Genomic DNA, 12,126 nt, shown 5'->3' with positions numbered 1-12,126 from the left:
GTTGTGGTTGCACCTACGGTACGGCTATCTGTATCGTTGAGGCACGCAAGCCTCCCCACCAACGGCAAGGTCCATGGTTCATGGGGGGGATTTATAGCATAGAATTGTAATTTCTGTTTCATAATGTCATGGTTCACACAATCAAATGCTTTGATAAGTCACAGAAAATTCTTGTTAGTGACATTTTACTATTTACAGACTCCATTATGTGGGCAGTGAAGTTGTATATTGCTGTCTCAGTTGAATAGCAGTTTTGAAATCCAAACTGTGATTTACTGAGTATCCCATTACTGCTGAGATGACTAACTGCTGAGGAGTACATTACTTTCTCTACAATTTTTCAAAATGCTCTGAGCAAGGATACTGGCCAGTAGTTATTGACATCTGTGATAGCTTGAGTTCAATTCAATCCAATTCAGTTCAATCTCTTTATTCTTATATTTAATTTGTTTCAAAAACTTGAATAATAAATACAAATGTTTTATATCAGTATATATAAATATTATCACTTTTCCATATTCAGATATTCTTCAATGCTATAAAAACTATGTGGTAGTAAAAATTGTTTAAGATCTACCTTGAATTTATGAAATTCTTTAATTTTCGTTATTGTAGAAGGCAATACACTAAAAAGTATTTTGAGCTGGTAGTTTACACTTTTTTGGTAGAGCACTCCTTTGTGGGTGTCTCTGAAAATAGTCTTTGTTCCTTGTTTCATGGTTATGAACCTGATTATTTAATTTTGAAAATTCCTGGTGAGTTTGCAGAAAGCATTCACATTCATAGATGTATAAGCTAGGAAGAGTCATTATTTTAAAGTCTTTAAATATTTCCCTGCATGACACTCTGCAGGGCACTCCTTTCATTATTGTAATAGCCCTTTTTTGTAGTTTGAAAGCTTGCTTTGCTATACCTGTATTTCCCCAGAAAATCACACACTGTCTAAGCAAAAACAGGCACACAGCAATGATTCAGTGTTGCAACATTCCTGAAGCATTCTTAGCACATACCAGCATTTACTTAGTTTTTTACTAAAAGCTTCTAAGTGCTTTTCCCATCTCAATTGCTCACCCACCCATACACCTAGGAATTTTGTGTATGGAGCTTGTGCATCAACATAGTTCCCTAACTCAGCTTATACTCTTCTTCTAACTTTACGTTTAATATTACTGAAATTCATAAATACCGTTTTATCCTTATTTATGATCAAAGCATCATCGCTAAACCGTTTTCCTGTCTCATTTATTCGCCTAGAAACACTCTGCTGTAGATTATCCTCATGTATACTTGTACAAAAATGCTAGTGTCCTCTGCAACTGTCAGGTGGTTTGGAAAATCGTTTATGTACTCCAAGAACAACAGAGGGCCCAACACGTTATCCTGGGACACTTCATAGCTAGTTTTTTTTTTAATCTGAAAGATACTCTTTGCAACATGACATATTTGTACTTTCTGTTGTCTATGAGACACTTGATGGCAAGTCCCCAGACCCAATACAATTCTAGTTTCATAAGCAAAAAGTTATAGCTGATTAGATCAAACGCTTTAGATGAATCTAAGAATATCCCACAGCTTAATTCGTTTTCGTTTAAGGCATTTAGGACGATTTTCATCAATTGGAAGACTGCCGTTTCTGTGTATCTGTTCTATCTAAACCCATTTTGAGCATTAGTCAGTATTTAATTTTTATTCAGGAAGTCAGCTAGCCTTTCATACATTACTATTTCAATCACTTTAGAGAAACCTTACAATAATGTCACTGGCCTATAATTATTTATGTCAGCTGTACTATTCTTTTTGTGAGGTGGCTTTTTTATGGAGAGTTTTAGTTTTGATGGGAACACCCCTGTCCTGAAAGAAATATTAATAATTTCAGTTAGGTGAGAATTTATGCTGGTAGAACTATGTTTGATTACCTTGTCTGGAATTCTATCAATACCATTATACATTTTATTTTTTAGTTTATTAGTAGCATTTGTAACTTCACATTCAGTTACTGGGTACTGAAACATTATCTTTTCACAAGTCGGTCCTTTTATGTTTTTGTTGTTCGAATTGCACAGACTTTTAATTAGGTTTGGTGCTATGCTCACACATAATTTTTATTGAATATAATGGCTATCTTTTGAGCATCTTTTATCACTTTTCCCTCACTTTTAATTTTGAAATTATGCATCTTGGTTTTACATTTTCCTGTGCTATTCTTTATAATCTTCCAAACGACTTTGATTTATTGCTTCCCTCGTTAATGTATGAATCATTGTTTAGCCTTTCTGCTGCCTGTAAAACTTTCTTATAGACCCTTCTATATTTTCTATAGTATGGTTTTATTCTTGTATTTATTTTGGCATGTTTAATTAGGTTTCTAAGGGTGATTGCTGATTTTTCAATCCCTTATTTTACCCATGTGTTCGTTCTCTTACTGACTTTAATTCTTTTTAGGAGGAACACTACATCGTAGCATTATTTATAATCAGCGAGAAAACTGTCAAACTTTTTTTCTGCATCATCAGTTCATTCTACGCCCCACTGCAGCCTTTTTAGCATGCTATTAAATACCCTTATGCTGTTTGCATTCTTTGTACATATTTTTCAATGACTGTGCATTTCTTATTGTTCTCATTCCTTATTTTTAAAGCCATATGGTCAGAAAATCCTGTATCTGTTACTTCAGTATTGTACTCACAGGAGTGGGGAGAGTGCTGGGTGAACAGAAGAGGCTTTCTCCTGGAACTGCAGAGTATGCAGTAGGAACATTTTGATTGGGGAACAGGAAAGGGAAATCTGTGCCCTTCAGGCACTGTTGGAGGAAGCAAGGGAGGTAGAAGGGAAGAGGGTGGTTGGGAACTGGCAGCTGGTAGGAGGATAGGAAGAAAGAGAACGTGATCTGACAGTTTTATCATCAAAACCAAAAACAGGTATCTACCACTTCCAGCGTTAAGTGGAGAAGAGCCTGAGGTAGAACGAGGAGCAGGAAATGTGCAGCACACTTCAACCAAGGCCAAGAAGCCTAGGAATGTACAAAGTCTTAGGAAGAAGAAAGTGCTGCTGCTAGGTAGTAGCCATGGGCTAGGTGTAGGCCCTCAGCTACAGGAAAGTTTGGGGGCAGCGTACAAGGCCACCAGTATCTTCAAGCCAAATGCAGGGCTAAGTCACGTAATAGAGGATCTAGGGTCTTTATGTATGGGCTTTACAGAAGAAGACCATATAGTGATAGTGGGTGGGGCAGGAAACAGTTTGGAGAGGGATGGGGCACCAACGTACACTTTGTTGAGCTGTTCCAGTGTCATGATCGACTACATCTTGATGGAGCTGTGAGACCAATCAATGCAGGGTTAGGGATGGCTCTGAGGACAGCCAACTTTGCTCATGTTTCACTGGTGCCCGCCGGGACTATCAACAGATTAGGTTTCACTAGACACCTAAATAGGACTGGGAAGGGATGACTGGTACAGTTGATTCATGAAAGTATAGGGAGCGGATCTCGGGCCATACATGGTCAAATATCTGTTGACATAGGTAGGAAAAGTAGGTCTTTTTTAGGATAAATGCAGACAACAGGTTCCTCTACCTAAAGAATATGTCTTTAAAACATACTGAAACAATCACTCACAAGACAGATTTTAACACCTCAAATATCACATATACCAGATGTCACAAAGAAAAACTAACCGCTGGAAAGAGTAACATGGGGCATTTCACAGACTTCACAATCCTCCATCAAAAGATGCAATCAATAAAAAATATAATACAACTATTAGAAGTTTAGCTCCAATCTTTGAACTGCACAGTAGTTTGTATTACTGAGCACTGGTGTAGAGACTCAGAAATCCAACATATAGTATTATCATTGTATGAAAAGGCAAACTCTTACTACAGAACTACTTCAACAGTTGGAGGATCATGCATTTATATCAAAAAAGGAACACAGTTCAAATCAAGACATTACCTCAATACTGTAAGTGAAGACAAACTCTTTGAAATATCAGCTATTGAATTAACATGGCTTGATACCACCAAGAAACTGATCATTTTGTGTATGTATAGATCTACCAGTGGTAGTGTGGACACTTTTTTCAATAAATTAACAGAAGTTCTAGATAAAGTCTCACGTGCAAAGGTCAACATAATTCTGTGTGGGGACATTAACATCAACACTAACATAATAAATGAATCCAGCAGCACCTTCATAAACATCTTTCAAAGTTTTGGCACATCAAAAATGGCTCTGAGCACTATGGGACTCAACTTCTGAGGTCATTAGTTCCCTAGAACTTAGAACTAGTTAAACCTAACTAACCTAAGGACGTCACACACATCCATGCCCGAGGCAGGATTCGAACCTGCGACCGTAGCGGTCTCGCGGTTTGGCACATCCCTATTGGTCAATAGTGCATCAAGTGTTACCACAATGGCTTCATCAGTAACTGACCATGTGGCCACAAATACGCACAGGGAAAAATGTGATGAAGCTGTAAAGGATCTCGGACTATCAGACCATCTCTGTCAAATAACAACAGTAAAGTCGGGCATCGAATCGTTCCCTAAACTACAAGCCTGCAAACGACATCTATCAGAAATCAAAATAAAAGATTTTTCAAAGGAACCAGAAAAACAAAGCTGGGATGAAGTGTATAAGGAAACCAATGTGAATATGAAATTCTCTAAATTCTCCACATAGTTCCAATTGAACTTTGGAAAGGCGTTACCAAAAGTATGCATGTCTGTATCAACATCCCGCAAAAACAGATGGATAACAGCAGGTATTAAGAAGTCCTCCCAAACACTTAAACACCTCGGTTCCATGAAAAAGATTCGCAACGATCCATAATTCTTAAATTTCTATCATAGGTACAAAAAGATCTATAGGAATGTGCTGATTGCTGCAAAAAAAGTCATTTAATGACAAAATAATATATAATCCAAAGAATAAAAGCAAAGCGGTCTGGGATGTTATAAAAAAGGAAACGGGGAGAGGCAAACAAATGCAGAATAACATACTGCTAAGGGAGGGGGATAAAATGATAAATGATCGACAGCACTTAGCAAACTAGTTGACGAACAGTTTTCAGGTATTGCAGAGAAGCTACAGCAAAAATTCCCCCAAACAAATATAACATCTGTAAATAATGTTGCACTAAATACAATGATGTTACTTCCTACCACAGAGAATGAAGTCAGTAACTGCTAACTAGAAAACAATACTAAATAACCTAGAAGTACTTCGTCTAAGAGGATTGGCCAACTAGTGGTTCCCACCTTACTTGCAAAGCAGGGCACAATAGGTTCATGTTCCCTGGCATGCAGCGCTCTCTGCCATGCACTTCACATTGGTTTACAAAGTACGTAAGTTGATTTTTATGTATTTATTTAACTTAGTAAGAGTCTTGCTATAAAGTCCTCTCTTATCTTTAACCAGATATTCTTCGTAGTTTGCACTTCATTCACAATATAAGGGACAGTCATATAAAAACGAGACATTGAAAAAAGTACATTAAGTAAACTGTTTCTTATTTCAAAAGTAATCGCCAGAACTGTTAATACGCTTAGCCCACTGTGTGACAAGATTGTCAATACCTTCATCAAAAAATGATGTGGTTTCCTACAGAGTACGGAAACATGATTCTACCCATGCACGCAGCTCTTCGTCTTAAGCAAACCGATGGTCACGAATGTATTTGTTCACTGCTCCAAAAATATGTACATCGCATGGCGAGAGATCGAGACTGTATGGAGGATGTGTAAAGGCAGGGCAGTGCAACTTCTTCAGCGGACTCAAACAACCTTGGCAACATGTGGGCAGGCCAACATGTTCCAAGATTGTTTCGGCTGCAGAAATAAGCATTAACACCCCCGCAAAGAACACAAGAACAACTGTCGTCTGGGCAAGACGAGTAAATCAGCAGTAGAAGATCTTGCACTCGTACTAGGGAACCACCAAATTAGTTTCTCCAACATACGTGGGAGCAATTACACTTTCTTCAGGCAATCGTTTGATGACGTCACGAACCGACTACTTCGTGGATACATTTAAACATACCGGCTGGCTGGACTTGTTTAAGGCACCAGAACACAAAGTGTCATGGTAAATGCCTCGAAAAAGTTTAATATCAATGTATTGCTTTTTTATTTTGTAAATCTATGAATGTTTTGACTGTGTACTGTAGGTATTTTATGTTATTAAGTACTTGAAATGATGCGTTGTTCTTTACTATTATTGTAGGCTCTAAATGTAGATATTTTCTAGATCTTTTTACGGTATTTTAGAGATAATTCCAAAGGAAATTAGGGTAAAACCAAAATCGTAGGTGGCAACATTGGAAACAGGTTCTAACATCCTTGGTTGTGGCTCGTGCGTAGTTAGGTCTTGTTTACCAAGAGCTTTGAAAAATTTATACGAATTGTATCCAACCATCAAATTGTCCAAACAGAAAACAAGGACTTAGTATCCAAATATGTTATTGAGTTGTGCCACGGAATTATCCGCTTACGAATAATGAAGATAAATGCTAATACAAAAATTATTGGGAAAAATGTTATTTTAGTGCCATACAGGACAGAACATGTACCAAAGTAATTGTATAGATTTACAGAGGTTTGATAATACCTTAGCCTACGGTAGATAATTTTCAGTTTTCGTATTGTTTAATGAATGATGGGTACACAATGTTTGGTTCCAAACAGCCTTCTAAACACATTAAAAAATTAAATAATCGATCCCGAAGTTCATGCAGTTTCTGTGGCAATAACTTATTTTGCTTGAAATAAATTTTCGACTGTAAATTTTCATCGGTTATTTTCTTTTATTTGTTTATTGACCGGAAGTACCATTAAATTACTCTAGTTCATAATATAACGTTCCTGTGTTCTACACTGAGACATTTAATACTTAATTGTACAGAAATGTTGACATGTTTTGAACTAGAAAAATTTAATCTTGGGCTACGCTACATATCACTATGTCATTAACATCCACAAAATTTCAGAGATAGGATTGTTTGCTATGTTAGATGAGTACACTTAAACTGAACTAAGTATTATAATTGGGGCTTAGATTGTGTATACCTATATAGGTATAGTGAAAATGGGAACTATGTTTTAGAATCTGTTGTATACTAGATCTGTAACTCTGTTATAGTAGATCTGTAACTCTGGTGTACCAGAGGTAGAGGTTAGGGTGGAAGTTTTTACTGTTTGGTTGTCAGCTGGTGAAACCAGTGACTGTGACATGACAAAAAGCTAGTTTTGTCAAGCGAAGTTTGTTGTGACAGAATGATCAGCAATGTAATCCATGGCACTGGTTATGTTGGAAGTTGATACAAGGGATCTTCAAAAAGTGAGACACATTATTATGGCAGGCCAAGTAACTTTTATTGAATGCTGTGCCACACTTCAAAGTGACAGATGCGGGAGACACTACTTTTAAACATAGTCACCAAGCCTCTGTGAACAATGGTCTAATGCTCTACCAGTTGCTTAGTTCCTTGATAATAGAAATCTGCTCCTTGGGCATGGAGCCATTTCAGAACTGTTGTGTGAATGTCCTCATCATTGGAAAAATCTGGGATTACTGTGAACCAGTTCCTTGATTGTCTGGATACCTGTTATGTGCACTGTAGCAGAACTGTCTTTGCAGGAAACCAAGGGCATGTACTCTTCTGACCTTGCGCCTGACATTTCTGACATTGCACCTCTTATTGTTATCAGTGGTCTTAATGGACAACATGCATTAACTTAGTTTTTGAAGGCCCTCAAAGTGGGGTTGTGAGTTGGTGATGGCAACAAATATATCATGACACTCTTTTTCTTTTTGTCTACATTCTTCCTTATCATAATTACATTAATGTTCCTAATGGGAACCTCTGGGACGTGACATTTTAAAGATTTTAATATGTTTGAAGGTTTTAATTAACCTTTCAAAAACTCCTATTGCTTTGAAACTCCTGGTACTTTGTTGGCTTCTACTTTGCAAATATTTTCTTGTTAGTTATGTCCTCCAGTAGTTGTTTCATGGGACATCTCTGCCTTGTTAACCACATCGTCGATAGGCTATGTTGGTGAGGTACTGTGTTTTAACTAATCCTCCAAGTATTGTGCTGTATTGTATATTTATCGGTCCTGTTGTCTACAAGAGCAGTTTATTCAGAAGACATTAGACATGTTAGATGCATGCAGGCGAAAATGATTTCTAGGCATATATATTTAAAATTACAAAGAATGTACTCCATACGCTGAAATAACATGTCAAACATTTAAATACTATTCAGTGAAGTATAAGCGGTGATGCTGTAAACATGATGTTAAAGCTTTTCTAAAGATTTTGATCTCAGTATTTTTTTATTATTATTATTATTATTATTTTGGAAGTTTGTTATGAAATTTTTAACTCCCCATTGGAAAGTAGAGGATGAAAAGGAAATACTTCCTGTCCCCTGACCTGTGTTTCTGGGTGAATTTGCTGTAACTCTCTCGTTTTCCTAAACCTCGCCAGTCCTTTTCCTTCATCCCTTTTACTTCCCCTTCAATCCTTTTGCTAGAAGAAGGAAACAGGCTTGAAAAACTATCATATTTCCTTAACATTTTATGTTGTGTTTTCTGCTGCTGTTGCTAGGTGAATAGATTTTTTTATCTGTCTAAATGTGTTACACTATATGAGGCAATACAGATTGATTGGAGGGGGGGGGGGGAGTTAATGCAAAGAGCCGTTACTTTATTAAGCTCAAAACTAGCTCAAGGGGAAAAGATAAAATAATATGATTATTTTGCAGATATAATCTTCAACAGAGTTGCCCGGGGATTGTCTTCACAACAGACTTGTGACACTTCGGATTAGTTTCCTTATTTAGTGCCGGTTTATGGTTTAAAATATTTTAAAACAAGTGCTTCAGATTTTAGTCATTGTTTGATAATCTTGCTACATTTAAATAGAGAAAGTTGACAGTGAGACAAGAAAATGTGTGCTATATGCAGCATTTAGTTTAATTTTGTTCTGTGTGAGTATTGCAACATTTAAAGAATGTTATGGAGCAGTTCATAACATAAAGCGGGGTGACAGAAGTGTCCGATCCCATGCGTAGGCTTTGACCCGTGACGTAAGGGTGTTGTGTGTGTGTGTGTGTGTGTGTGTGTGTGTGTGTGTGACGGCGCGGAGTTTGGTTTGTGAGTGTGGCGTGTTTTTGATGTTGTCGTGTTGTGGTTTCTTGTGCCCTCTGGTGTTATGTTTAAGGCTTTCGTTTGTATGGTGTAATGGGCTCAGTTTGGTCGTGCTCATTATACAGAATTGTTCGAGTGTTGGCTGTGTTTGTAGTGGAATTCGTTTCAGTGAGTTAACGATTTAGTGGTTTTGTGTGAAGGTTAATTTAGTGTTGTTCACTGTAGGTTGGTAATTTTAGTAAATTAATCAGTTGTTGTTTTTGTTCAGGAATGGATATGAAGGATAAAATTAATAGCGCGTGTCTGCGGAAAATGGTGGGAAACACGGCTTTGGAACTTTTAAAGTTTTTACAGCTTTTTGGTTTAATTGCCGAGATCGTGAAGTGCTCTATTTGTGGCGAAGAAATGAAGTTGGCTAAAGTTCCGGCATCTCGGACCAGCTACAGTTATATGTGGTGCTGTTGAAGGGATGACATTTGGCATTCCATACGGTGTGGTTCCTGGTTCGAGAAGTCTAAGTTGGGCATGCGTGAGATTGTCCTGGTGACTTATTATTTTTGTTATAGATCCCCACACAGTTTTTCCACGCATGAGACTGGTGTGAGAAAGAGGAGTGTGTTTGATTGGTTTTCTTTTTGCCGTGAAGTGTGCTGTGAGTTTATTAAGTACAGGGGTACGTTGGGGGGCATACGGTTGCTGTGGAGGTGGATGAGTCGCAGTTTGGTAAAAGGAAGTATGAGAGGTGTAAGTCTGTGGTTGGTGTGTGGGGGGGGGGGGGGGCTGTGTTCCGGGGGGGTGGGTGTTCTGAATGTGTTTTTAGGTTTGTGGAAGGGAGGTCTAAGGCGGAATTAGTGTGGTTAATTGAGGAGTACATAGAACTGTGGTCCATAGTAGTTTCAGATGCATTTTCTTCATAGAGGGGGTTGGGTGGGAGGGGATTCAATCATTTAGTCGTTAACCATAGCTTGGAGTTCAAAAATTATGAGACGGGGGCTTGCACAAATACAATAGAGGGGATGTTGGGGGCTGTTAAGTCAGTTCTTTGGAGGGGGAAGAAGTGCTCTTCCAACCTTCAGTCTCATTTAGATGAGTACTGTTGGCAGAAGAGTGTCCCTGAGGGCTATTGTGTTTTTCGTTTTTTTTTTTTCAAGGGCTGTTAGTAAAATGTATAGGCCAGAAGTGGTTAGTTAGGGTGGTTTGGGTGGGTGGGTGGTTTATTTTGTGTTAGTGTGTTTGTGAGGAAGGGGGGGGGGGGGAGTATGTTGGTTTGTGTTTTAGTTGTGGAGGATCTATTTTGTTGAAGTTTTTGTTGAGTTGTAGTGTGTGATTGAGATTTTTTTATGTTGCATTTGGTTTTTGTTAGTGGTTATTTTATTTTGGGGTGAGAGGGGAGGTTGGATTGGTTGGGGGGGGGGGTCTTTCTTTTGGTTGAGTATTTTTACGTTGGTTTTTGTGTGTGTTTGTGTGTGTGTGTGTGTGTGTGTGTGTGAGAGAGAGAGAGAGAGAGAGAGATTGTGGTGGCCAACCTAGTTTGTGGCGCCGGAACTTTTTTGTGGTAAGTTTTTATTTTTTTGTTTTTATTGTATGTGTTGTGTGTTGGGGTCGAGGGAAGTGTTTTATTGCAATGTGTGGCTGTGAATGTTTTTTTCCCAGTCCATTCACATATGGGGCACAGGAAGAACAATTGTTTAAATGTCTCCAAGCATGTTGTGCTTAATCCAATCTTGTCCTCATGATCCGTACAGCAGCTACACAAGAGGGCTTGTAGTATATTTCCAGAGTCATCATTTAAAGCTAGTTCTTGAAACTTCATCTTGTGGCAATACATTTTTATAAAATCGTCTTGGGCAATCATTTGCCCCAGTTATTAAACTCTGAGCTTGTCATCACTCACTCAACAGTTATTGTCTTGTAGTAGCTACTTGTGGCTGCATGGATAATAGTACTACCCTTACAACTTTGTGCTTCTGGTTGTGACACCACTAGTTGGTACTCCATTTTCATTTTAAGCCTTGTTTACTTTCCTAATTTGCTGTGCTTGTTTCAGCCTCATAAGGGTTAGGTCCCACATCATACACATCTGCTGCTCTCCATGTTTATTAAGAGTGTTAACTACAGTTTAATTTCTACTTTTTTCACCTACAGTACTATCAAAAGAGTTACTTTTTTCTCAGGCAAATTTTATCAGAATGTGACCTCAAATTATATTTTAGAACACATGCGTCACTCAGAAATGTATCTTTTTCTTTAATGAAATACCAATTTTCTTAAAAACTCTCTTTTATATGCTTCACTACCAAATACACACTGCAGTCATAATGGTACTATGTAAAATTTCATCATCAGTGGATTGTTCTGGAGTGAACCAGTAGCTCTCTTTGTTGAAGGATCACAATTTTATTGCTTCAGTGAAATCAGACTCCTTGTTGTTAATATTATTCCATTGCCTAATTTAAAATGGCATTTACTGCTGTCTGTATATTTGTGAAAGTAGAACAAGCAGATGGTTCTGATGCAGTACTATGATCGTGTGTAGTGAAGTGAGGCATGTTAAATACTGTGTACTCAGCTGACATTACTTTTGTAAGTCATTATGCTCGTATCAAATGTGGTTGTGGATCATATATGTGAACTACAAAATATAGTAAATTCTGTATAAATATGAAAGATGAAAATCTATTGGTGAAGATCTTGAGCTAAACAAAGGAAAGTGGGCAAATAAAGACTCACTGTATGGTTGAGGTTTTGAGTGGTAGACAGGCACATAAAGAAGATTGATCTTAGGCTAATCTTTCTAACAATGTCTCTCTTCAAAGTTAGCAAACAATTATGAAGAGGTGAGGAGTAAAAGGGAGAGAGAACAATGGTGTGGTGAAGAGAGATCCAAGTGAGGGAGGAGCAAGGGATCAGGATAAGACTAAGGCACCATGGAGCTTATTCTATTGTAGGCAGCTGAAGTTCTATACTTTCTGC

The 12,126-nt window shown here is 37.9% G+C and overlaps 1 protein-coding gene across 4 annotated transcripts in view; it reads left to right on the top strand.

The window, feature by feature from the left end:
* Positions 1–5,946: 5,946 nt before the first annotated feature.
* Positions 5,947–12,126, top strand: part of LOC126473163 (alpha/beta-tubulin-N-acetyltransferase 9) — a 77,208-nt gene continuing 71,028 nt past the window's right edge. For 2 of the 4 annotated variants that reach the window (XM_050100030.1, XM_050100031.1), the window contains exon 1: positions 6,376–6,573. In XM_050100030.1, coding sequence (XP_049955987.1) covers positions 6,497–6,573 — 77 coding nt within the window. In that variant the 5' untranslated portion in view covers positions 6,376–6,496. Of the gene's footprint in view, positions 6,086–6,375; positions 6,574–12,126 lie in introns of those variants that run through there. The other 2 variants (XM_050100035.1, XM_050100034.1) reach the window with 2 other exon arrangements.

Source organism: Schistocerca serialis, chromosome 4 (genome assembly GCF_023864345.2).
Source record: "Schistocerca serialis cubense isolate TAMUIC-IGC-003099 chromosome 4, iqSchSeri2.2, whole genome shotgun sequence".
NCBI lineage: Eukaryota > Metazoa > Arthropoda > Insecta > Orthoptera > Acrididae > Schistocerca > Schistocerca serialis.
The sequence above is the reverse complement of the archived record's forward strand: the minus strand, read 5'-3'. Positions and strand labels throughout refer to the sequence as shown.